The 26218-nt window shown below is 46.8% G+C and overlaps 1 protein-coding gene across 6 annotated transcripts in view; it reads left to right on the top strand.

Annotated features, from left to right (window-relative positions):
* ADAMTS17 (ADAM metallopeptidase with thrombospondin type 1 motif 17) overlaps positions 1 to 26218 on the top strand; it is a 185653-nt gene that overhangs the window by 5936 nt on the left and 153499 nt on the right. For 4 of the 6 annotated variants that reach the window (XM_080607246.1, XM_080607242.1, XM_080607243.1 and 1 more), the window contains 5 exons: positions 1461 to 1528; positions 1862 to 2500; positions 3106 to 3467; positions 13069 to 13234; positions 25932 to 26104. In XM_080607246.1, coding sequence (XP_080463372.1) covers positions 2293 to 2500; positions 3106 to 3467; positions 13069 to 13234; positions 25932 to 26104 — 909 coding nt within the window. In that variant the 5' untranslated portion in view covers positions 1461 to 1528; positions 1862 to 2292. Of the gene's footprint in view, positions 1 to 1460; positions 1529 to 1550; positions 2501 to 3105; positions 3468 to 3862; positions 11128 to 13068; positions 13235 to 25931; positions 26105 to 26218 lie in introns of those variants that run through there. The other 2 variants (XM_080607245.1, XM_080607247.1) reach the window with 2 other exon arrangements.

The raw sequence follows: 26218 nt of genomic DNA, 5'->3' as shown, positions 1-26218 counted from the left end.
GAGGTTCTGTTTTAGCCATGTTATGCCACAATATTGACATATGGAAAGACAGTCCCAAATGGAGTTTTTGTCTTATTTGCATGGGTTCTGAACCAGTCCTTTTGCTTTGGTAACTTATTTCTTGTTAGAGCACAGACCAAGCCTGAAAAGAGATAGGAAAATGCAGAGCTTTTAAATCTCACCTGATCTCACATTAAGAAAGTGAATTTGCGACATGGGTCCTGGCTTTGCTCAGATTTTGTCTGCTGGGAACTGGTTGTGGATCCTCGGTTTCACTCTTGCTGCTGATGCCTGGTAATGTCCTCCCAGTGCCGCCACACTGGGGAGACAAGTTTCCTTGTGGTTCTTCGTGCCTGGGACTGCCACAATGCCTGGAAGAGAGAAAATGGGGTTAACCTGCCCATCACAGCATGCAGCCAAGTATCTGGTAACATGATTTATACGCTACAATCACTGCTCGTGCAAGGCAACACAAGAAATCCTGAACAGAACTGGAAAACAAAACCTTTTCCACAGAAATGGAAAAGGTAAAACTGACAAGCAAGGGGCTGTCAGTTCTGACTGCAGCAGCATTTCTCAGCCTGAAGTCTCCAGACCATCACCCTGTCTGAACAAGCAAAGGCATGATCTTGAATGTCCGAGGTCCTACCTGTTGCTCTCTGTAGCAGATGGGGCACCTGGTAGCAAAGGCTGGTATGTCTTTAAGGGGACAGCTGGGCACCAGCTGTAAGGTTGCGAGAGATTCATGCAAGTTGGGAAAAGAGGCAGGTTTGGCTCAAGGAAGAGGGAGGCCAAACCCGTGTGATGGCTTGTGCTTTGTTTCCTCTTTTTGTTTGTCTTGCTGCAGTCTGGTTTCACCCCCAGTGAAAGCAGGGGACCACGTTGGGTGAAATTTCTTGCATGGAAATCTTCGCTGACGATACTGCTGAAATAATGCTAAATTGACGTTTCTTTGTTCTCCCCTCCATTTTGTGTTAACCTGGTTGTCTGCAAAGCTTCTTGCCAGCCTTTTCCTTAGTTTCAAACGGCCCTTTTCTTAGCACTACCCCAGCTGCCTGCCGTCGCAGGGATGAGCATCCAAATCTGGTTCCCTTTCCTTGTGTCTCAGAGCCATTACCCCTGTCAGTACAACTTTGGACAATCTTTGTCTAAGTGCTGCACTGAGATCTGCCAGAGTCATTCGCACTCTTTTATGGGTCTTCCTTTGAATTCTTCAACGATTTCAGTAAAAAAAAAAAAAAGAGTTGCAGATTTTTGCACGAGATTAAAATCCAAGACGCTGCTCTGCTTGGCCGCGGCAGTTTAAAGCTGCTAACACGTTGGGTCTTTACTGCTTTCTACGACCCAGCCATGCCAGCAGCACAGGACCTGATCCAGAGCCCACCAAACGCAACGGAAATCTTCCTCCTGTTGGAAATCCCCCTCCTGCTTTCCACAAATCCCTCTCCTGCTTTCCACAGCCCCCGGACCAGGCTGGCTTCTGACCTCTGTGAAGCTGAGGACGCGCAGGGCTTGGCTGAACCGTCAGGTAGGATGGAGCTCTTGGGGCTGTCGGATCTTGGTGAGGATGGAAGCGGTTGTGCGTGGCGAGGATGTGTGTGTGCGAGGACGTGTGTGTCACACACCTGGAGCGGGGAGAGGAGAGGGAGGTGTTGGCTGGATCCCTCCTCATCCTCTCCCAAAGCGTCCTCTTGACCAGCACCAACAGCCTGTCCTGCCTGCTTCAAATCACTCTCTCTCTTCAACAATTTTAAAGACCAGTCTTTGTATCTCGAGATTTATGTGCTAGGTTTTTGCTTTTTTCAGCATAACGGGTGTTTTGGGGAGTATACAAGATTGTCTAACATCTTTGTGCACCCAGATATTCAATTTTTCTGGTCTTTTGACAAATGAAGAGGGGATCAAGCCTTGGGATGCTGCTGGTGGAGAAGGCTACAGAAAATGACGGAATGGATGGATTTATCAAGAGGAACTCATCAAACTTCTCATCAAAGCTCATCAAACTTCTTTCAGCAGCAGCAAAAAGCCCTGTGGCAGAGCTCTGCGGCCGGCTGGGCTGTGCCAGTGGCTTCGTGCCCCTCAGCGGGCGCCCACCCCTGGAGCAGGGGCTGCTGAGGGCCCCAGGACAGCCCCAAGATGGCCCCAAGATGGCGCCCCAGCCCCTGAGGGGCAGCGAAGGGCGCCCCCCGCCGGCCGCCCCCACCCACGTGCCACCTCCCCCCTCCCCGCCCACCTCCTTCGCGCGCAGCCAATAAGCGAGCGGCAGGCGGGGAGAGGAGGAAGGCTCAGCCAATGGGCGCGCGGGGCCGCGGGCGGGGGGCGTGGCCGGGCGCCCAGCACGCCGCGGCTGCCGGCGGCGCCCCGTACTGCTGCCGAGGGCGGGCAGCGCGCACACGGCTCCGCTCCGCGCCCCGCCGCTGCCGGAAAATGTTCGACGGCTGCCTCCTGCCCCTCGTCTTTCCCTGCCTGCTGCTGCTGGGCGGGACGGACGCCGCCACAGGTAGCGCTGCGTTCCCCCGGCGGTGCCGGCGGTGCCGGTCCGGACCGCAACGCACGCTCCGGGGCCGTGGCCCCCGCTCCGGTGTTCGCCTGCCTGCCCTCTCGCCGCTGCCGCGGGGCTCCGTGCGGAAAGCTGCAGGCTGTCCTTGGCTGCGGCTCGCTCTGCTTTTCCCCTTCTCCCTGCAGCTTTTTATTGGGGCTGGTGAAATGCGATGCTCGCGGCTGCGCTCTCTTTATTTTTTATTTTTTTTAACAAGTAGCTTCAGCCTGTGCTTCGCTCCTCTCTTCCCTGCGCGGCTTTGCCTCTAACGTCCGTGTGCGCACGGAGAGAGAAATAAATCCCTTTTCCCCCGCTGGCTCCATTGTCTCCGCTGCCTGCTCGCAGCTTCCAGCGCACGGAGCGGCCGAGCTGCAACCCGAGCTCGGGGCTGGCCCGGCCCGGCACGACGGGGCGGCCCCGCCGGGGGGGGGGGGGGGGGGGACGGGGGAGACGGCACGGGACCGGCCCCGGGGGGGAGGCTGCGAGCCCCGGTCCGCCCCGTCGGGCCCGGGCAGCGACCGGCGGGGCTGCGAGCGCCTGAGCCCTTCTCCCCTTCTCGCCTGCAGCTGGCGGCGCGGAGCTGGAAGTGGTGATCCCGGAGCGAGTGGCGCTGGAGAAGATCCACCTGCTGCCGCCCGCCGGCCGAGGGGATCGCGGCGGCGGCGGCCCCCGGCGCCGACGGGCGCTGCAGCGGGCGGCGGAGGCCCTGCTGCTGCTGCGCCTGCCCGCCGCCGGCACCGAGCTCTACGTGCAGCTCCGCCGCGACCTCCGCTTCCTCGCCCGGGACTTCGTGGTGGAGCATCGGCGCGGGGAAGGGCGGCGGGGGCCCGGCCCCCGGCGGCCCTCGGAGGAGCGGCTCTGCTTCTACACGGGACACGTGCTGAACCGCAGCGACTCCTTCGCCTCCCTCAGCACCTGCGCCGGGCTGGTACTGGCACCCCGCCCCGACGGGTCCCCCGCGTCCCCTCAGGCTCCCGGCGCTGTGGCGAGCTTCACCGCTGTCCCCAGCCGCGGGGGGTTCCTCTCAGCTCCCGGCTTCGTGCTAAGGGAGATGCCCCACGGAGGCAAAAAGAGGCTGTGGGGTCGTGCAAGCGCCTCAGCGCCTCACCTCAGTACTTCCCCTCAGTGCCTCCCCTCAGCATTTCACCTCAGTACTTCCCCTCAACGCCTCGCCTCAGCACCCCACCTCAGTGCCTTCCCTCAACGCCTTCCCTCAGTGCCTCTCCTTAGCACCTTGCCTCAGTGCCTCCCCTCAACATTTCCCCTCAGTGTTTCCCCTCAGCCCCTGTCCCGCACTGTCTCCAGAGTCCCCCCATGAGGGCTTTCTGTCAGCCCCCGGCTCTCTGCTGTGGGAGCTGCCCCCGTACCCCAATGTCTGAGGGGCCGAGGCTCACCCCCACAGCGGACACTCATCTGTGGGGCTTGGAGAGAGCCACTGGGGCCGGTGAGCGCTCCTCTTGTGGCGCTGCCCGCCATTTGGGTGGTTGGTGGGTTCTGCCTGCCCCGGTCCCCTCTCCAGCAGGTGTAGGGGACACCGCGGTACAGCCTGGGACAGCGGGCGCCTCAGCAGGGCACCGCTCCTTCAGTCCGCCCCTTCCACCCGGTGTCGGTGTGTGAGGGCCTTGTGTGGGGACACCTGTGGCACCGAGGGGGAGCCCAGGACCAGCCCTTTCAGGGTGTTTTTCCCAGCCAGGTGTCTGGGTTTCTCTGCCTGAGGATGTAGTGTTTTCAGGTGGCCCCGCAGGGTCTGGGATCTGTGAGCGTCCTGGCGAGAAGAGGTGGTCTTAGGTGGGATGGCTTGTATTATTCTCAGTGGAGGTTTAGAAGTCAAGACAAGGGATAGCTTGTAATAATTGCTGGTAGCTTGAAAGTACTTCAGAAGGTCACTGGGGCGTTAAGTGTGACTCCCAGTTAGTAGCCCTGGGACGCGTGCCTAACTTCTTGGTGCAGAACTGTTGACGGATATTTCACCTTAAACTCCTTTGCAGTGTTAAACGCTCCGTGTGTTCTGCACTTCGGGCTTTCCTGAACCATATGAGGGCGCTGTGCCTCAGGTTTAAAAAAAAAAAAACACCACAAAGTGGCTTCAAGATGCTGAGTATTTGAGTGGCACTGTAAACTGAGCTGTGTGCCACCGAGGGCTTGCTGAGTTTAAGGCTGATACCTGTTTCAAGCTTTAAACCGCTAACAGCTCTCTGCTTTTGTCACCAGGCTCGTTTCGTTAGTCCCATTCATGAAGTGCTGGGCTTCCAATGCTACCAACTCTAGCAGAGCTAAAAAACACACAAGACAGAGAAGGAATGTTTTAAAAAAAGAAGAATGTAGTTGTAGGCACAGTATTAACTGCCTGAGATCAGGGAATGGAGGAGGGGGAGAGAGAAAGATTGGCGATGCTCCCAGTAGAAAAGTTGGAAAAGAAACAAGACTAGTTAGTCTTTGTTCATTACTCTGCAAATATGAGCCGCAATATTGCAGGATCTGTTTATGTCATGAATTCTAAGCAATGACTAAATTGACATAACTGAGCTAGCTGACGTAATTTGGGATCAAAAAGTGACTTCTGTCAAAGCTGCTGGTTTGTGGCACTTCAGGGGACCAAAATCAATACTGCCACATGTGTAAGTGGCAGTGCTGGTAAAGCTCTGCTCACGTTTGCCTGTGAATCTGGTCCTGGGAGTGCTGAGAGTGGTGTGGGCAGATGTGTTGAGAGAGATGTGTTTCTGCATGTCAGGAGACTCCTTTCCTGTTACGGGAATCCATTCATTTACTTTTCATTCAGATAATCACCAGGAATGGGGAAAGGGCTCAAAGCAGAGGCACAATACATATGAGTGAGTGAGGCTTATAACACCTTCGTGAACTGAAAAAGAGAGAGCAGAAAACTAAGTGTCTTTAGGCTGAACCCAAACTTCAGATGAACCTCATACTAACTTTTGAAATGGGTTCACCAAGTTGACCCACGTCACCATGTAGACTGTATTCCGGCTAAATTGACCTTTTGGCTTCTTAATCCAATTTGTAAACATGAAACGTAGCAGATTTTAGCCTCCTTTCACAGTGTTTACTCAGCCTTTTGCAGTGGCTGCGCTAAATCCACGTACCTGCAGTGAAAGCTATGCGACTTAGTGGGAAGATGCTTCCAGGGATCAGAGGAATGAAGAGTTTGCCTCAGATTATCTAGGAATAGCTTGAATCTAGAGTGGAACCGAAGTGAGGTGACTTTAGAGCCCAATTTGTTTGCCTTCTAGTTGGCAATTAAAATACCCAAACCATTGCTACAGCACACTTTGAATTTTCCAGTTGCTTCCTTAGGTATAGTTTGCAGCAGAAAGAATAGAGCTTTGCCCTCAGGAGCAGCACAGCTTCACAGGTGGGAAAACAGTCAAGGCTTGCGTGCTGGGCTGAAAGAAGGAGCTTGGTTGTGGAAACCTTGCCGCCTGTGTATCCTGTCGTTCGTGTCTTGAGCAATGCTAGCGCTGCAGTGGGACGTTTCCTGAAAAATTCACTGTGGGAGTGCTAATAGGGCTGGAAACGGATGCTCGAGGCATCTCAATGAGAAAAGCTGGTCGATCAGAGGTAATAATACTGGATCCTGATCTCCAGCTGGCTCAGACTTTGTTGTAATTGTATTCCTCAACCATGCCATAAATCACACAAAAAGTGATATAAAATGACCAGGGCAGGTGGAGTTCTAAGGAAAACAAAATCCCTGATGCAGTGGCATGAAAACTGAGCCAACACCAGACTGAGCAATTGCTTCCTGGTGGTTTTATCAGATTCCCAGCGTGACATCTGAAGGTTACGTTTTGTTTTTTAAACTCTCCTTGCAGATGCTGCTCTTAACCACTGTCGTGTGTTGTAGTTTCCTGCTGCAGCTTGCAATTGCATCGAGAAGGGTGGCTTGTAGCTGTACCAGGCCGTGACGTGTTTAGGGTGGTCTACCTAAGGTCCTGTCTACGTGGTTAAAGGTACCACTTGTGAGGACACTGCAACTTTCCCATCCTCCTTGACAACCTGGGAACTGCCGCGTAGATGAGAGTTACTGAGTTCCCAAAAAGCGCTACTGCCTTCAACTTGGCAGGACTGCGCCTCGTCTGGGGAATTCAGTTGTGCAAACACTTGGCTTCTGACCGCACCGCAGGACTGAACTGACCTTTCCTGGTGCTGCAGGGACACGGGCAGGAGCACAGTGCTGCAGCTCATTTGACCGATGCTACAAGACAGTGTGCAGCACAGGAAATCGCTGCTTTTTTGGGAAGTTCCTGCTATGTAAGGCCACGACGTGTGTTGTCTTGAGGTGAATTGTGTCGTGGCTTAAGGCCTCTGCTTTCAGCAGTCTGAGATCAGATTGTAGATGAATTATGTCTCTTTCCAGGGTGGAAATTCCAGTTTGCTTGAGACTTCTCAGAACTATTCCTCCACTGCTTTCAGGTGAAATTTCAGTTATGTTTTGCCTGTTGCTCTCCGTGTGCTGCCCTTACCCTCTCTAGCAAAGTTTGGCAGGGCAGCGTTACGTTTTGCAGCGCTTCTTTGGTTGAAGTGCAGGGTGCACAGTAGAGGAGGCCCTTTCAGCACGATCTATTTGTGCTGTGACTGCAGCGGTGCTTGTTTTGAGTCCTAGTGTGAATTATCTTGTCTTGCAGACCCAAGAGAGAGGAAATAGGCAGGGCCCTTTGGCTTCTGGGGAGGCTTCTTCCCCAGCTGCTTGCTGCAGAACGCTGCTTCAAGCTGTCTCCAAAATGTGGGATTCCCAAAGACTTTGATGTATTTCATTTGTTGTTTTTTTTTTATACTTCTTGCTAGAGTCATTTGGACATGCTGAAGTGCAGTCTATTGGACTGCGGTGTCGGTGCAGTACAGCTGGTATAGGCTGTTCTTATTTTTGTACCTAAAGTTTTGAAAAAGTTAAAGTTTTCAGAGGGCGATGGGTACATCCAAATGAGCGTTAGGTTTTGATTTAAACAGACTTCAGGTTCACGTCTAGGAGCCTTGTGTAGTCGTGTATGATCAACACAGAGAAGAAAAGGAGTTCTTTTCTTCCGAGCGTGTATGGTGACCTTTGGCAAACCTCATGCAGCTCCCAGTGGGCACAGGTCCAACCTCTTCAAATATTTCTGAACAGTGACTCTTCATTTGCATCCCCTGCACCTCCCAGTTTGGTACCATCCACAGACTTCATGAGGGTGTAGATGCTGGTAAATTTTGGCAAGTGTGGGCAAAGAGAGATGACAGAGCATCCCTCTGGACCTTGTTGTGTCAGCCGGCTGTTTCCTTTTTTCAGGAAGGTTGGGCAGAGATTCTGTAAGTTTGGTGGAGGTGATAAGGCAAAATGGTTATTATTATAGGGTCGTGATTGTCATTTGGGTACTGAACAAGGTTAAATGCCAAACATGTATTTGCCGGTTAGCTGGAAGAAGAGGAAGATGGGCGCTTCGAGTGAGTGCCTCCCCGATGCTTTGTCCTGTTTCTTAGCTAGCCTAGATTGGTGAATCGTCCCTTTGGTTGTGTTGGCCTTTCTTCATTGACTGTTGGGGAGATGATGCCTGTTTTGATGCGGGTGTCTGAAGCTTGGTGAACTCGATCCTTTCCAGTGGTAACAAGTGCTTTGTGTGCGCAACAGGGCAGTGCTGCCCTTCAGGTGACTGCAAGAGCCTCTGCTGTGACGGAAAGCAGGGCAGTGCAGGCATGCTAGGATTATAAGATGATATGATTTCCCCTCAGGAAACCTTCAGCTCTGTCAAATCCTCTCGTCCAGGAGACGAGCTGTTTGGCATTCATCCATATCTGGTCCATAAGCTGCAAAGTTAAACCTCTTAAAATTGCTGTGCTGGGTTTCTTTGCGCTGGGATTTTCTTTCTCCTTCCACAGTGAACAAAAGGGAGTTTTCCTCGCTCAGCAGTCTCGGAGGCAGGGGCAGGTTGAGGTGGAGGTGCAGGCAGATACTCGTGGGTATGCCCAGCTCTCACCACCGAGTGTAAGCCTGAAATGATGCTGGAGCAAGGCCTGGCTTAAAGCTCTTGTTTTAAATTCGCTTGAATTGCACTTGTAAATAATAATTAACTTAAAGCCGAGGCATGGCTGATAAGGACAGGTCTGAAAGCCACATGAAGTTTATTAAATTCAATCCGTGTTGTTTTTTCTTCTTCATTCTAGGTATTGACTTCATGTTAACTTTGAGGAAACGGTTAAATTCAGATTTACATGTAACACTTGAGAAATTGAGAAGGGGATGGAATTTGTCAGATGATTATAACTATTTTCTGCGTGTTCATATGTTTGTAACTAATGAACACTTAAGAGAGAAAGAAAAATCTGTTAAAGATTCGGCTTTCCACAGATCTCATTCGAAGATGTTGTGAAAATCAAAAGGGCTGGAAAAACAGCGTAACTGCTGGAGGCTGTTAACATGGGGGAAGGCTCAGCCCCACGTGCAGAGAACGCTGAAGACTTTGGGTTCCTGTCCTCAGTTAGCCCTCAAGCTGTCGCAGCTCCCCCAGCACTACCAGGGGACGGAGTAGTGGAGCCGGGCCGGTGTGGTTAAAAACGCCGAGTGCCAGCCCTAGCGGTCCCTTTGCTGCTGTTGTAATTTTGGTGGGATGGGGTGAGGACCTGCCTCCTTCCCTGCTGTCGTTTATTTAGCCTGGAAAAAGGCGCGGTGACCCCGGAGATGTGTAGGGGAAGGCTGAGCCAGGGGTAGCACGAGAGGAGATTGGAGAGGACGGCGATGTTTTCTTGCTCAGGTGACCAACGTGTGTATAAAACTCTAGATCACAAGAAGGCAAGAAGCGTGCGTGTGACCATTTTGGTGGTTTGGAGAACAAGATTCTCCAGCGGTTTTGCTAGCGAGCGGTGTTGAGCTGATTTTTAAATAAAGGATAATATGGAAGAAGTAGCCACTGCTGAGCACTGTGGTCAGAGGGGCTGTAGTGGGCAGCGTACCTTAAAGTTTTAATTGACGTGCCGGTTTGGTTGCCTGCCTTCTGAGGCTGAAATTATTCCATCCTGTCCTGTTAGCGAAGCTGAGTGATTGTCAGCTATATGGTCCGGTCGTGCTAACTGTAAAATCCGGATTAGATTAATAATACAGATGACGATGAATTTAGAATCACAGAATCATTAAGGTTGGAAAAGCCCTCCAAGATCATCTGGTCCAACCGTCCCCCTGCCACCAATGTCACCCACTGAACCATGTCCCCAAGCACCAGGCCCAACCTTTCCTTGAACACCCCCAGGGACAGTGACTCCACCACCTCCCTGGGCAACCCTTCCCAATGCCTGACCGCTCTTTCTGAGAAGAAGTGTCTCCTCATTTCCAATCGGAACCTCCCCTGGCACAACTTGAGGCCATTCCCTCTGGTCATATCACTGGTTATCTGCGAGAAGAGGCTGGCCCCCAGCTCCCCACAGCTTCCTTTCAGGGAGTTGTAGAGAGCAATAAGGTAAGAGGGAGAGTAAGGTCTCCCCTGAGAGAGTGAGCTGAACTTCTAAGCCCCTCTGAATTTTTGTGTTCTGATGACTCCTGTGTCTCAGGTGTTCCGGGATGGCCGGGCTGGGCAACAGCCGCCTGTTTTCCAGGACACTGAGCAGCACTAGCATCCAGTGCAGTGCCTGGTCCTGCTCCTATGGGCTCTCAGGATGAGAGGGAATATGCCAGCTTTTGAGCTGTATCACCCCAGGCAGACGTGGATTAGCAACTCCAAAGCATTTTATTTAACTGGAATAATTTCCAGAGACATGGAAAGATAGCTCTGACAGTTACGTAGCCTTCTGTTTTACTTCTTTATCTTCAAACTCTAGCTTTTTGCAGTCCATGAAGATCGCATAGACTAGAGAAGAACTCGGAGCATTTGTCTAGTGCCGACGGCCGGTATCTCCTGCTGAGGTTAGCGCAGCGTAGCATGTGGTAGTTGGAGTAGTCTGGAGTTGACAGAGGCAATATGAGGAATGCATTTCATATGGAAAAAGCAAAATAATGACCAGAGTATTCGGGTTACTAGGTCAGAAATTTTCATCTGGGCCAACAGGTTTGAGGACTCTCTAGAACCCAACTGGCAAGGTTAGGGAAAATTGTAGCTCCCAAGGAATACTTTACAGGCCCAATCCTGCAAATCTTTCCTGCTTGAAACTCTAGTTGGCTTGTCAGATTAAACTTGAGATTGCTTCTTAACCTATTCCAGGGTGAAGACGCATGGCTCTTTCCCTCCGTAGGTTTCACAATTCCAAAGCAAATGTGAAACATAAGTCCTTTCCAATGGTTTAAATTATTTTCACACTTGATGCCAGAAAGTTGGGATAATGTCGGGTGGTGATGAAACTGACTTCTTCTTACATATTTTTGGCACCAACAAAAATGGTTGGCAGGGTTTCAGGAGCTCTGGTGTGGCTTTTAGTACCATGGCACCAGATTTACAACCCTTCTTCTAAATAATTAAAACCTATATTAAATAAGGGGGCTGGGGCTACCTCCCAGCTGGAAGATTGGAACAAGGAGGGGAAGTAGCGGAGAGCATCGTAAAGGAGGCTGGAAGAATAAGTCGCAGGAGTTTTCGGTGTCTCTGAAGCAACTCTGACAAAGCCCAACTTGTAACGTAAGTGAAGAGGAATTCCCTTTGGAAACTCCAGGGCAAAGTGGGTCTTGTAAACCGGTGTGTATTCTGAAGGGGCAAGAAAAAAAAACCTGTTTTTCTTTGTAAATGGGAGCCCTTCTGGGACATTTTAGGTAATCAGACCTCAAAAGAGGTCTCTCTTTTCTCTTTTGAGACACAGGACTAATTGTTATCAGCATGCTTTGCAGCCCTGGCAAATAGAAACACTGATTTCTTCAAGTGCACTTTGAAAAGTAGTGACCCTTTGCGAGAGATCCTGCTTTCCCCTGAATGCTGTTCAGTTTGTACGGCTGTCAGAAGATGAGAGCTCTCATTTCTCTTAGCAGAAATTCCTCTTGCTGGAAATACTAGGCCAAAGGGATTTCCTGGGTGTACGTGAGGACTGAATTTGGCAGGGAGGTGTGGAAATGTACAATTTACAGTACGTATGTAATGTATATTATAAATCATATTAGTACAGTCAGCTGTTGAATATATAGAATTTGCATGTACGTGCAGAGCATTTCTTTGGATGGCTGCCTGGCTGGCACAGAGCTCAGTGACGGGTCAGGGGAGTCTAGTCTGCCTTTCTGTGTTTGGGATGGGTGTTACAGTCGGGCAACATACAGGAGCCCTTTGTAAGCCCCTTTACCTACCAGGTGTACCAGAGGCACAGTCTGGTGCCTCCTGGCAGGCCACGCGAAGCCCTCCTTTGCTAGCAGAAGTTGGATCAGACCTAGAGAGTTCTTCCAAGGGACTGCATTACAGAGGGCTGTATTTCAAGACTTTTCATTGCCATACAAATAACGTTGGATCAGTACAATGAAAAGGAAGTAAAAAAAAAAAAACACCCTCATTGTACATATTCACGTTTCTCCAGTGTGCTATAAGCTTGGCGTTGATTACTAAACCTAGAAGCTTTGTTAAGTTTTAAGGTGATATCTTTGCTTTTGCTCTCTTCCTTTGATGCCAGAAAAGGAGTGGGAAAGGCATAAAAGACCCTTGAAAACTATCGGTTAGAAGCAGAGGAGGGCTCTCCAGGGGCAGAAGCTGCCTTCCAAAGATGTTCTTGCCAGCCCTGGTGTAAGGTCTGGACCTGGTGCAAGAAAGGCAGGGTTTTAGTGCTCTGACCTGTAGCCTGTGCAGTCTACTGTTATTTAGACAAGGCCTTTGTCTTCCTCGTGTTACATATTCCAGGAATGGTGGAAAAGTTTGTCGCTGGGAAGGTAAAACAGTCCATTCCCAGCTTGACCCCCGAAACCCAACCCATGGCTTGCAGGGAGAGCAGTAATTTTATGTGGCCCCTACTGCCGTCAGTAAAAGCTGTTTGGTCCCCATACCAAAAAGTGTGGGTGGCTCTGCAAGTCGCGCTTAGGACTTCACTTCAACACTTAGTGTTGTCTGCAGGAATGACGTGTGTAGCTGGGTCTCCTGTTTGCAGGCAGCCTTGCTCTGCTGAGATACTAAATGCCATTTGATAACAGCGCAATTCTGGCTGTCAGTTAGAAAGGTGGTTATGAAAGCATTTCTTTAATAGGGTTTATTTTTTCTCATGTGAGCTGAGCATCTCGTAAGGCGTACATATATATGCCTCCAGATAGAGCGGTGTTCTAGCTGCAGGGAGAGGAAGAACTCAAAGGCAAGGCGTTGACAAGAACCCCTCCTCCTCTTTTTTTTTTTTTTTTGGACATGAATAACGCCTTGCATAATGATGTTTCTAAATAGTGCTCTGTAAAATAAAATACATATATATATGCATATGAGAAGCAGATGAAGATCTCTATTCTGTACTATGCAGATTGAACATGACCATACGCACTCTTCCTCATGCTGTAGATAATGATTGCAGGGAAATGGTCTCGGTTAGGACTGGGTTGATAAAAATGGTAAGGATACCAAACTGTCTGATACCCTTTTTTTCCTTTTTTTTTCTTTTGTGGACAGGTTGGCTATATTCAAATTGGATCAGAGCAAATGTTAATACAACCAGTGAATACATCAGAGACCTCATTTAGTGGAAAAGAACACTTCATCAGACATAGGCGCTCCACAAAACCAAGCCATCCCATGAAGTCGCACATTCCTGATGAGCACTGCAAGGTTGTAGCAGGTGAGCTTGAAGTGGCTCAAGAGAACAGCCATGAGTATGCAGTTATAATTGTAACTGTGGTCCTGCCAGATATGTCTGTATTTTGTAATTCAAGTGTTTGGGCAGCTGGAGGTGGTGAAAAATGGCATGTGCTAATGAATTCTTCTGCTACTTCAGGCAGAAAGAGCCACATCACAAGGACAGAAATAGTTAGGACACATGCTGTAACCTTCAGTTTGTGAAGAGATAAACTTTGACTTCTGCTTTAACTGTGCAATGTGATTGCTGCTCAGGAAGGTATTCACAATGTTTTTTAGCAAAGACCCAAATTTTGAAACTGAGGTCAATTGCAAGAGGTTCTCTTGCCTCATTTGGAGCAAATGAGTTCTGTCCTTTCTAGAAATCCATCTGGGTGGGTTGCATACAGAGGGTATTTATTAGGAACTCTGCCAAATCTCTTCTTCAGGTTTCAGGGTGCCTTTATATTCTGTTTCTTTTATTCCTCTGTTGCCCTATTACCCCACCAATATTTCAGGTTCTGTCTTGTACTGGATGGTCTGCGTACCAAATAGAGGCAGCAGGTGAAGATGCCTATGTTGTCTTTTACATGGCTGTTAAAGAGACAAAACGGGAAGCAGGAATAGCAAGTGTAATGGGTACAGGACTGAGATTCACAAGTATGGGAACAGTACTTGGGAACAGAGTGATCAAGAGCAACCCCTGTTGTTAGACATACAGGGAAATGGCAGCACAAAAGGCTTCTTCATTGGCAAAAGTGGTCAAAGCAGAGGTCTGAAGGAACTGGCTGGAATAGGTAGCCATGAGCATAAGAAAGTTTGCATGTATACCTTAAGTTTTTGTATTTAACCAGGCCTGTGTACCACCAGAGATGACCTGTGCTCGCTCCTTCACAAGGTTGCCTTCTAGCTGGTGTTGCTTGTTGGTAAGTCCTGTAGGCAGGGCCTTTATTTTCTCTTGTGTGGAGCTCAACTTTTAGTAGGTCAGCAGATACATCATTGTCATGGACTGAGGAACTAAAACTCTCTTCTGCAAGCAAAGTGGTTGAATTTCTTCATGTTTGTTGGGCTAAGAGCACATGTGCACATATACGCACGTACCTGCACACAGTACTGCTATAGCTCAGCTCATGCCGAGGGGGAGGCAAGGTCCATATAGCGAGTGTGGATCTGAGGCAGAGGGAAATTGATAGCCTGATGCAAAGCTTACTTGAAGCTATGGATCTAGCTCTGTTTCCTATTTGGTGCTAATTGAGGGGCTAAACTAGGATGGAGTTGGGGACAGCATGTGCATCTCTAGTTCTTCTGTGAGACCAAGAAGGCTTTAATCCTTCCCTCAGCAGCTAGAAAATCTGTAACCATGTGATTTACAAACATGTAAACTCACCCACAAGTTTGCAAAAGAGCCCGGAACAGAATTTGGCTGCTGTGGGTGCCGGATCTCTGCCTTGACCATGGTTCGGCTGTGCTAGAAGAGGAACAAAGCACCCGGCTGCAGCCCAGCGGGGAGTACTGCTTGCTTGTGCAAACAGCCACTGCTTCAAGTAGCTGTGTCATAAAATAATGAAATTGCTCATGGGCTTTGCCACTTAAAGGCAGACTCCTGAATGTTTTTCATTGTTGTGGGAAAGAAATGTAAGTCATGGCTGTTAATAGGCTTAGCACGTTAACGACCTAATTGACTCCTGTCTGGTTTGGATTAACTTTTGTGCACAAGGCATTTTGTAACAAAAAAAATTAATCCTCTCTGACACACAAAAGGTCTATTCCCAATGAAATCGTGTGGAAATGGTGGCCTAGGGGCTTACTTCCAGGCTTTTTCCTGGAAAAAGGTGACTACTGTGGTACTCAGCAACATCAGCAGAGTGAAGGACTGATCAGATTAGTACTAGAGATCCCTTCTCTCGCTGGCTTGTAATTTGGCTTACCCAGGCTAAAACTTGTCAGAAAAGAATGGAGGTTAGAAATACATAGGAAGTATTCATGTCCTAGACATTTTAGATGCACATGCTGTATTATCAAAGATCATAATGTCTGGGCAAATACAATAGAAAAAAAATCAAAACTTAAGTAGTTTAATGTCCTACAACAGCAGAAATGTTTAGAGCTGCAGGAGAGCTTTGTGGCAGCCAAATGTCTCTTGGAATAATCCGTATGGGAGGATTAATCTGGCTGCATTCAGGAGTGGGAAAGCACTTAAGGTTTTACGTGAGTGAATCTTTGAGAGCTGAAGCTGAACGTGCCTATTAAAGAGTTAAAAAATCCCAGGTCTGTTGGTTCAGGACCGATATTTTAATTCCTTTGTTTAAATTCTGAAGTGCTCCAGCGGCAAAGGACGGATCCAGTCATCATGGGCCAGGTGCTATTGTTAGTCATATGATATGTGTATCTGTAGGATTTTTATCACCTGTCATCCAGCAGGAGAAAGAGTTCAAGTCACAATACACATTTCTGCTCAGGCACGAACATGAGCCCCTGTGAGGCAAACAGAAAACCCATTAAAAGGTTTCCAGGTGCATATGCTGTGAGGGGGAAGGAAGGGAAGGTTGGGTTTCATTTGCTCTGAAGCACGGCGTCATTAAAAACTTGGGAAATAGCTTCACACCAGTGATGTGAAACATTTCTTCGGTTCTCATCTCTAGAATCTGGGCCGAATCTGGGGTAAAAATCTATTATCACACTGTTCTGATTTTAAGGAACGAGCTTGGCAACGTTTTTGTCTAAGGTCTTGTGCTAAGAGTCTTTCTGGAGAGAGGATGGAGTCACGGAGTTTTGTCCATGGGTTTTAATGCTTATAGATAAGAATTTCTCTACAGGTGAGCCAAGCGAGGAGAGAAAGAGGTCACTGTTGTAATGCATCTTACATGATTGTTGCTGTGCCCTCAGGTTCGGCCTGGACCTCCATGCGTAAAGTTCTCAACTTATTCCTGGGGCCCAGAAGTAGCTGCAGGGCTCTTTTGTCTTTCAGCAGCATCTGCCCTTCCTCCTAAACTCGGATGTCATAGCAAGAGTTCTCGGCAGTGAAGAAACGGGCAGATCAGAGAGGACTAGTGGGGAACTGTACAATCTCCTTTATTAACCCCCCTAAAGCTTAGAGTTGGGGCTAGAAAATACCTGAGATAGGGCGTTTTTCATTGCCTTGTCTCTCTGCGACCATATGGGATAAACAATGAAGTTGTTTCCACCCAACGATATCCACCACGCCCTCAGCTGCAGTCAATGGATATGGTTGTGGTAACTGTGATGGAACAAGGGTAGTTTAACATTTGCTGGTATCTCAGGATCCCAGAGTGGTTGAGGTTGGGAGGCACCTCTGGGTCCATCTGCTCCAAACCCCAGCTCAAGCCTGAACCTGGAGCAAGTTGCCCAGGACCACATCCAGGCAGCTTGTGAGGGAAACTCACAACCTCTCTGGGCACCCTCTTCTAGTCTGCTCATATATTTTGCATGTTTCCAGTGCCATCAAAGTCTAAGGATGGGAAAAGTTTTCTGGTTTTTTTTTTTTTCCCTAACTTTTCTTGCTGAGAGAAAGTATCAGTGTTAAAGACGGAGTCAAACCATGTTATGAAAGCTTAGGATTCTCCTCTAACCATGTCATAAAATTTTCTGTTTCTTTGGGAAAAGTAAGTTCTGTTGTAATTTTTCCAGAGGTCTCTAGTGATGTGTTAAAGTCCCTTTGCATAGAAGGGATTTGATATAAAATACAGCCCACAAGTATGAGAGTGAGCAGCTTGTCTTTGGAGGGAAGGTTGTTATTTCATGTTTGTGATGTAGGCCTCATAAATTACTCTTAAATGCAAGCTTGCTTTAAATCCCCCTTTGTCATCTTGAGTGAAACAGTTTTCACTTAATGCAAATGTGCTGCATGGAGAGAAGTAAGAGGGGGGAAAAACACAAGAGGGTCAACATTTTAATTCACGAAATAGCAATGCATGGCTTCTTTGTCTAGTTAGTTTGCAACCTGTTTTAACAATTGATCAAAGCTGGTAATAATTTACATAAGTGCTAGTATGCAGGTATCAAATGTAGGGAACGCTTTCCCTGAACAGGTATAAATCCTAAACACGTGTTACTGCTATGTTGCATTTCCCCATCTTTAATCATTGTCTCTTAGATGTGTTTTCTCTGCAGGTTTGACTTGGCCTGAAACAGCAGTTGTTATGGCCAAAAAGCATGTGCACTAAAAATAGAGAGATGTAATGCAACCTGTATTAGTCCATATTAGGAAGCATCTGTTGGAGAATTAAAGCAAGGATTTCAGCATGGGCTATGCAGAAGATGTAATGTGATTAAGTGTTTGCAAGTATGGAAGTATTCCCTGTATCAGAAATTAGGTCTTTCAGCACTTTACCCATGGGAGTATGTTTTGTGTGGATAAATCCTGTGGTTTCTCCAGGTCCCTTGTCTTCCAAACAGAGAGTCTGGATTTTCCCTGCGAGTGTGTGATTGTTTCCTTATGGCTGACAAACAGCAGCCTTTTGGAGCAGTCTGCCATTCAGAAGTGTCCTTTTCCATCACATGTGGCAAGCAAAGTTTAATTGCTGGTTTGTTCTGGATGAAGCCCTCAGAATGAGGGCAGCACGGATAATATGGAGCAGGAGGGACTTCAGTTTCTTCTTTCTCTACTGTCAAGGTGCAAAAAAGACATCAAAAAAAAAAAAAAAAAGAAGAGACGTGCAAATATTTGTAGTTCATGGATTTCTTCCCCTTCCAGAGCAGCTGCAGACAGTAGAACTGTACTGCTTCTTCACTTGGTTCTTGATGAAAGTTAGTGCTCGTTTCCACTGGAACTTAATGAAATCTAAACTGGCAGGTGCTAACGAGCTAGTGTCTGGTGTCCACCATCCTTCTCTTGGGGTGTTTATGGCTATTCCAGTGGTCATTCTGGCTAGGAAGGCAGACAGGTGGCTCCAGACAGACTAAGATACATTACTTACCTTTTAGCTGTCTTCATTTTTTCCATATTGTCATAAATCATAGCTCAGGGTTAGAGCCATGAGTTGGGAATTGGGATTCTCCTGGCTTTGCTTTCCAGTGTTTGACTTGTGACCTTCAGCAGATCGCTTGGGATCTTCAGTGTGAAAACTACTGTGCGTTGGGCAACTACATGTTTGTGTGGCCAAGATGGGAACACTTTGTGACAGGTTTTCCCCTGTTCAAAAGCTCTAAGCTTCCTTGTGATAGTTTGTAATTATGAATCATCAGCCATACATGTCCCACACTGAGCATCCACGACTGGAGGCACTGAAAGTTAAAGGTTGTTTGGACCTCTAACTCTCAAACAGTTTCTTTATTTACAGATTAGGCCTAGTAATAGAGCTGGCAGTGATACTGTGAGGCTTTGGCTCTGAAAAGTTGCTCCATGAACTGTTGGTTTCTTTCTGTGATCTGCTCCCTGCGTAGTTTGACATACATGTATACGTAATGGATTAAAAATAACTATTACACTGTTTTTTACTTCAGTTTGACCTGCAGAGCCAACACAATTATGGGAGATGAAGTGCATTCGTTACTGGATTTTGCAAATCACCAGAAACAAATTGTCTAGCTTCCAAAAAGGTCTGTGCTACCTCTCTCAAGGTATAGGTGTAGTGGTGAGGTCAGACTGTAAGAGGGGAACTCCTGGTTTGGTAAAGTCTCCATGGGTTCTTCCAATCTCAGCAGAAGTGGTTGGAGTTGGCTGCCAAAGCTCAGGACGGGTTGGTATGGCTGGAAGTTGTGAAAACATTCTTTGCAAACCAAGCACGTTCGCTAAAGACTCATTAAAACAAAATAAACCTGGAGGCCAATGATGCCGTTTTTCACAGCGTAACTGCAGCCAAGTGTTTTGTAGTCTGTAAAGCCCTGGAGTGGATTAGGATTGTGCTTCATGATCGGTCTCAGATCTGCTAAGTTTAAGTGATCAAAACTGAGGACTCTGAGTTCAGTCCGGCATACATCTCTCCTTGTCACTTGGATCTTAATTATATTTGTGTTACAGGATCTTCCCCATGGCCCCAGGCAAGTTGGGACCTTTGTGTCAGTCACAAGCAAAGGAAATCAGTTCTGCTTCAGAGAATTTACAACCAGTAACAGAGCAGATCAAATAGGAAGAGAAACCAAGGCACAGGGGCTAAGAGGGAGTGACAGAGCAGGTATTTCCATTCCCACTTTAATGGTCTTACCATTAAACAATGCTCAGTGTGCCTGCTTTGTGTAACGGTAAATTGTCTTCTGTCTTACATGAGCGAGTCCTTGTGTCTAGTTGAGTGGAAAGCCTACAGTGAGGGTGTGCTTTTTAAAGGGAGATGAGTGCATGTAGTTGAGGAGGTGGCAATCTCAGAAACCCTGCTGACAACTTGATCCAGTGAGCTGGTGGAGGTCATAGCGCTTATCCTGTGCTGTCGTATAGGGCTGTCATCGAAGACAAAGTCCTGACACATTATATTGACGTCTGACGTGTCCAAGCCACAGGCTAACTTCAGTAACAGTCCTTGCAATAAAGTCTCCCTGGTGTTTTGAGATGGAACAGAGTTCATGACTTCTGTCTCAAATTTTCTTTGTTGCTGCAGCTAGCTGTGGTAAACCTGAAATCCCAAGTTTTTAATGGATGTATAAAAGTCCAGTGCACAGGGACAATGTTGCGTTGTGCCCTGGCACTGGTGAAGGGGCTGCATGCTCCTGTGGCTGGAAATAGATTGAGGCGCGCTGGCTGTGGCAGCAACTTCAGTAGTGTCTGTTCTTCATTCCCTTCTCCAGTCCTTACTTGCGTCTACTGCGAGGCGAATGGCAATGAAAGGTGTCAAGGAAGCAACTGTGTGGAGCACGGCCCTTGCAGCTGAAGTGTGATTTCTTTTTTTTTTTTTTTTTTTCCTTCAGGAGATCAGTGTTTTGAAAAGAACCTCTCTGTTGTTGTATGGATGAAAACTGCAGCTGCAAGGTAACCAATGCACAGAGCCTCCAGGAGGCAGTGGAGGGATGTTTCTGGTGGTGGCCACGAGTTTTGAATTGACCCCCTCGTGGGCTGGAAAGCCCATGGTGATCTCGCAGCTCTGAGCTGTCCCATGATCTGTGGTTGCTCCTTTAGCTCAGGCTGGATTAGCACATATCTTTTGTTGGGCTGACTTCTGCAGCAAATGTTTTGCCATGCTGGAAGCCTCAGAGCTCTGATCCTCTTCAAATTTGTCTTGCTTCTAACCATGAGCAGCTTGATCCCCAGCTAAGCAAACCAGGGCGCTGAGTTGTACAGCTTTTGGGCATCCACTGGGGTGATGCTGTGCTGTTGGTCTTCTGAAGAAGCTGTTAAATACAGGGTTCAAAAGCAGTTCTGTTGAATCCAAACACGAGGAATAGATTGATTTTATCTTTAGCATGTTTCTCTTGGTATATCTTTAACTAATAAATATTCATGTCTGTAGTTCAACCCCCCCATCCTGATCTTAATTCAAAGTGAGAAGAAAACCTGCTTGTATTCTCTTTAGATTTTGGTTTTGCTCTTCTCCTGGGATGTAAATGCCACTGATAACCTCCACTTCTTGTTTCACTTGCTTCTTGTTCAATTTTACACGTTTCCTGTTTTACTTTAAATGAAATCAAGTCATTATGATACATCTGAAAAGTTATCTGAAATCAGTGCAGTGTCTAGATTGAATAGCAGTGTCCAAGAGGTGTACCTGCAGTATGCTGATCTTTTAAACACAGAATTGATAGCCTTTTGGTACCAGAGGAACTTTATGGTATCCTGTCCCTTTGATAATTCAGCAAACTCGCTCTTCTTCAGACTGATATATGGTTTTAAGTTAACCAGTAAATGTATGCCTCAGCAAGAACTTCCTGTAATTTCTAGCCTTGGTTTGTGTACAGGGTCTCCTTTCTCTTTCTCAGTCTTTCTTTTGCTCCAGACAGGTGATGATTTTTGTTTTTACATGAAGCTAATAAAACACGCCTAATGTTGAGTACCAGAAAAGGATTCTCTAGAAGCTCCTGAGGCATAGGGACAGCTAATGTGGCCAAATGGAACAAAGAGCTCTCTCCTTTTTGTGTTGCTCAAGTAACAGCATAAAGGAGGACAGAGCTAGCCCTCCAGGTGAGGACATAGAGATGTTATAAGGGTCAGTGGTGGAGGGAGCTAGCAGAGGGCTGCCTGAGGAAGAGGTAGAGAGGATTTTTAAGGCAGCAATAGAAAAGGGCTTCTAGGGAGAAATCTGGCCTCGTACAAGAATTCCGCAGTTTCGCTTGTGTTTGTGGCTGTTGTTGAACTGCATCCAGAAACTTTCTGTAGGTTTAACTAGAGTGAGGTAGCTAAAATTACAGAGGGGACGATTAGGGAGAAATAAAGTTGAGGGCTAGGAATGAAGGTTGGTCTTCAGATGAATCTGGGAAATACTGTTGGAAGGGAGGTAGGAGGAGCAGGAAGGGACTCTGCAGTTACAGCAGGAATGTGCCAAGAACCAGACAGTGCTAGACAGGGCTTTCGGTGTGTAATAGGAAAAGGTCATTTGGGGCGGTTGCTTTGGAATTATACATCTGTTGGGTTGCCATAAAAAGCACTTGAACATAAGGAGATTTCTATTGAGGCTTCAGAATAGCTCTGTTGTGCTATATATATAATATTTTTTGCCATTCTGAGGGAGATTTTGAAGACTGTTGGACTGCAGAAGGTGATATGATCATGTTGCCCTGCATGCAACTAGCCATGGAAAGGTAAGACCCTGTAACGAAAGCCAGCTATTGAGCTTCTGCAGTGTTGGGTGCATTTTATGCTGAGGATCCAGTGGTGCACTGCTCTTCTCCCATCACCTAACAGTCCTGCATTTTGTGGGATTTTGGGACAGATAGGCTGTGTAACACACTGTCAAAGTGACTGGCAAAAGAGTAATGTCCCTTGTGCCTAGTCACCCACAGCACATACGTCCTGTGCTGTAGATTGCCTGTTTCAGCTCATATTTCACATGTATTTCTGACCTCTTAAGCGGGGAACACCTGACTCCTAAAATAGTGTGCAATTTGGTTATGTGTGCTCCCCGCAATGTAAACTCCTCTGACAGCCTCCTGCCCATGTTTTATGGCCTCTCATGCCTTCACACTAACACTTAACATCTGCACCACAAAATTTGTAACATCAGTTTGTTCAAATAAAGAATCCACCAAGCATTTAATCCTTGTTTTAATGGCTGATGTTTATTTTAGTTTGGGGTTTCATGTACTCATGGAGGGTTTCTCTGCCCGTAGTCCATAAATCACATTTGGTAGGAGTGAGACTTCTCTGTGCTGGTTTGTTTCTGAAGGGAGGCTCTAGAGATTTTTATTTTTTATTTTTGATACCTCCATAAAGCTGACTTACCTCAGGTATGAGATGCAGATGCATTTAATGAGTTATTTTTAGTATTGGGTACTGATCTTTTGCTCCTCTTCATGAATTGTCCCTGATACAGAATATGCATATTTCTTTTGTTCTGTTTGTTGTTGTTCATCCGTGCAAATGAGGAGTTTTGTGTTTTCTCCATGTGCCTGATTATGCTGGAAAATTGTTTGCATATGTGGGAGGCAGGAAGATGCGAATAGAGACTGCTCTGAAAGTAGCCCTCTGCAAGTGCAAAAAGGACAAAAAGGCTAAAGAAAAGGTACCTAGAGAGGATCTGCAAACTTAAGAAGGGAAAAAAAAAAAAAAGAAAACGAGGGGACTTCCATTCAAGCAGTTTATGTTGCTTTGCCTTACCCCTTCATAGTATATCGTCAATGACCACCTGAGCTCTCCGTAGGCTCCCTTGGGACCGTTACACATCACCTGTTTTAAGCACTTGGTAAGCTTGCAGTTGGAGAATGTTAGAAAGCGGATGAGGGCGAGAGCCCAGGTTCTCAATGTTAGGTCACTTTGGCTGTGTTTCTAGGCGAGCCGGTGGGGTGGTAGTTTTCCACACACAACTTCTAGTCCCTGCCACCCAGTGGAAAGCAGCCAATCCACAAATTCAAATAAAACTCGGGGAGGGTTGGGGTCCAGGGGCTTTGTGTGAACCAAGACTACCCAGAAATTTGTCAGGGGTCCCTTTGCTGCTGCTCTCCAGAAATCACACCTTTCGGAGTTTTGTACAGCTGCCTCCTCCAAAGAGGTGCTGAGTGGAATGGGCAAGGCCTTGCCAATTCTTTCACCTGCCTCGGGAGAAGGGACCGCGCCAGGCAGTTGCATGGCAAATGCAAGCTGCAATCTAGCATAGTGGCTTCCTTCTTTGACAAAAGTGGCTTCTTTTCCACCAAAAAGAGATTTTTGAAGTGGAAATCCTGAGTGCTCTGAATTTACTTTCTTCCACTTAGGGATTTTTCACAGCTTATTCAGTGCCAGGCCCAGATGTATTTGAGTTGAGGTGTAGACCCCCATAAGAGCAATGTCTCTATAGGTAGGAGGTTTATACCAGCTGAAAACCTTGAATTTATCAGGGAGTTACCAAAACAATAATTTGATGGGGAATTGCTGCTGCTTCCAAGAAGGTTTTGATTACCAGCAGCAAGACCCAAAAGATCAGTGTTCTCACTGGAATAAACTTCTCTGACTTCTCACCTGATATTTAAATAACCTTGAAAGTCCTGCAGCTGAAGATGTGTGGCTTTGCAGAGCGAGTGAGGGGTGGGTGGCTGAATGGAATGGAACAAAATGAATAAAGAAACAAACACGAGAGCTATTTCACAGAAATTAGGTGAAATCATCTCCAATTCATAGTTGGCAAACCAAAGGTGTGCTCATCAGTCCTTTCTGCTGTAGTTGCTCCGTTTTATTTTCTCCTTTTTCTCAAGCACCTAGAAACATATGCATCTCCTGTTTTGAGGCAGATTGTCACGATTGCGCCCATTTCTGTAGCTGTCCTGCAGACCATGTGAAAAAAAGCCTTGAAACTTGGTAATTTTCTTCTTTGCTTCTAGCATGCAGCTCCCATTATTTATGAGCACCCCAGGATTTTGTTTTTTTGCTTGTCAAGGGGCTCCCGTCTGTCTTGTCAGACCCAGGGGGATATTTCCAAATCCTTTTTCAAAAGATTCAAATCAAATTTCATGGTTGTTTTCTTAGTTTAAAATATATACCAAGTGTTGACAGTTGATGCCTTGGGCACAAAAGCATGTACAGAGCGATACTGGAATGACTGCTAGACAACTGAGAACAGGGATGGGGTGGATCTGTGCAAATGTGCACATCAACAAGACAGAAAATGGGATAAAAAGAAGACAGAGTCCTTTTCAGTTGGGCTTTGAGGGGGCTTAAAACTGATGAAGTTGGTCATTATGAATACAAGAAAGTTGGGGAAACTGTGGACCTGGATGTTAGTGCATTTACCAGTCTGGAACACAAGGAAATTTCCAGCTTGAAATATGTAAGGAGCTGATAAACAGAATGTGGAGAAAAAAATAAAATAAAAAGGGACTGACTGCTTTGGAAAACTAGCAGCATGTGTAGTGGGACATCAAAGTTATCTGTCTGATCATCCAGCATGTTCTATCCCGTGTCACTTTTCAGTTGACTGTTGTTGTTACGCTCTTCACTGTTTCAGGACCTGTTGTGTGTTCTACTCCCTTCCTCACTAAAAGAAATTGGCACTGATATCGGTGTCAATATCTTATCCATAGGATGTTGCAGGCTGAGCAGTAAGCAGATAGCTCAGTGAATCTTGGCAGTTTGTATCTTTCTGCAAAATACATTTGTCTTAATGACTTCATTTGCTTTTCTTTCATTTTACAATTGAAAACATGAATACATTTCTTGTGACTGAAATAAAGTGAGTAGATTCAGTTTCAGATCTGAACTTAATTTCTCCTTTGTTCATGCCTCAGCTGCTTTGCACATCTGCCTTTGAGCTGTGAAACACGTTTCACCTTTTGGTTTAGAAGGGGACAAATTACGAATGTATTAGCTTCTCAGTTTGGAGGAAGCAAGGTTTAACTTCTGTGCTTTCATTTTTGTGTTAGCAGTACCTTACTACTGCTTTACTTTGCAGTCTGTAGCATGGGTCACTTTTCCAGGTTCCTATAACTTAAGACCATTAAGGATCAGCTAGTCTAGGGGTTCCCTGCTTTAGGTATACATACCACAATGGAGAGGCGTGCGAGCTCTCTGCACGTAGGTGGCCAGCGACTGCAGCTGCTAGTGTGTGTGCTCATGCCAATAGCAATAAATGAGCAAAGAAAGCTTGAGAAGGTCTTATCTAGCCTGACCTTCTGCACTTCTGGGTTTTATCCAGAGACTTCTGCAGTTGGCCAGTAATGCATGTTCCAAAACAATCTGACTTGATTTAAAATTTTAAGTGATTAAGACTCTATCTTTTTGGTGTTTTGTGTTCTTTTAAATTGCTATAGTAATGCTGGTAGCAAGTTAAAAGGAAACTGATTGAAATACTGACTCCAGGAATATCTTGCAACTTCCTTGGCTAACAAGAACCTACAGAGTCTAGTGTGTGTTGCACCCCACAGCACAGTCTCCTATCCTAAAATTTCTCCTGATTTTTTTCTTGAATTGCAGCTTGTTCCATTGTAGCGGAATGTTGCTTTTCTCACAAGCAGGATTTCCATTCCATGCTTGCAATGGAACCTCTAAGTTGCTTCTTTTAATCATCAAAAACCATTTTAATAAACAGTCATTGCAATCTGAATTTGCACAAGCATGTTTGCTGAAAAGAATATAAATGTTTTACTATGATCTGCCAGCTACAAGGTTCCCTAATAAATATTTTGACTTTTAGAAAAGAAGAGGCAAAAGAAGATGAAATCAACCAGTGACTGGAGGGAGAGAAGAAACGCTATTCGGCTTACCAACGAGTACACAGTAGAAACACTGGTGGTGGCAGATGCTGATATGGTCCAATACCACGGTGCAGAGGCTGCCCAAAGATTCATCCTCACAGTTATGAATATGGTGAGTATTTACTTCACTCTCAAAAGAAGCAGCAGGAGTAAACAGTTCATATCCAGGGTAGATTAAAGCTGGCTGCCTTGACAGATGAACTGGGTAACTGTTTTGGCCTTGAGG

Source organism: Anser brachyrhynchus (genome assembly GCF_964034855.1).
Source record: "Anser brachyrhynchus genome assembly, chromosome: 11".
Taxonomy (NCBI): domain Eukaryota; kingdom Metazoa; phylum Chordata; class Aves; order Anseriformes; family Anatidae; genus Anser; species Anser brachyrhynchus.
The sequence above is the reverse complement of the archived record's forward strand: the minus strand, read 5'-3'. Positions and strand labels throughout refer to the sequence as shown.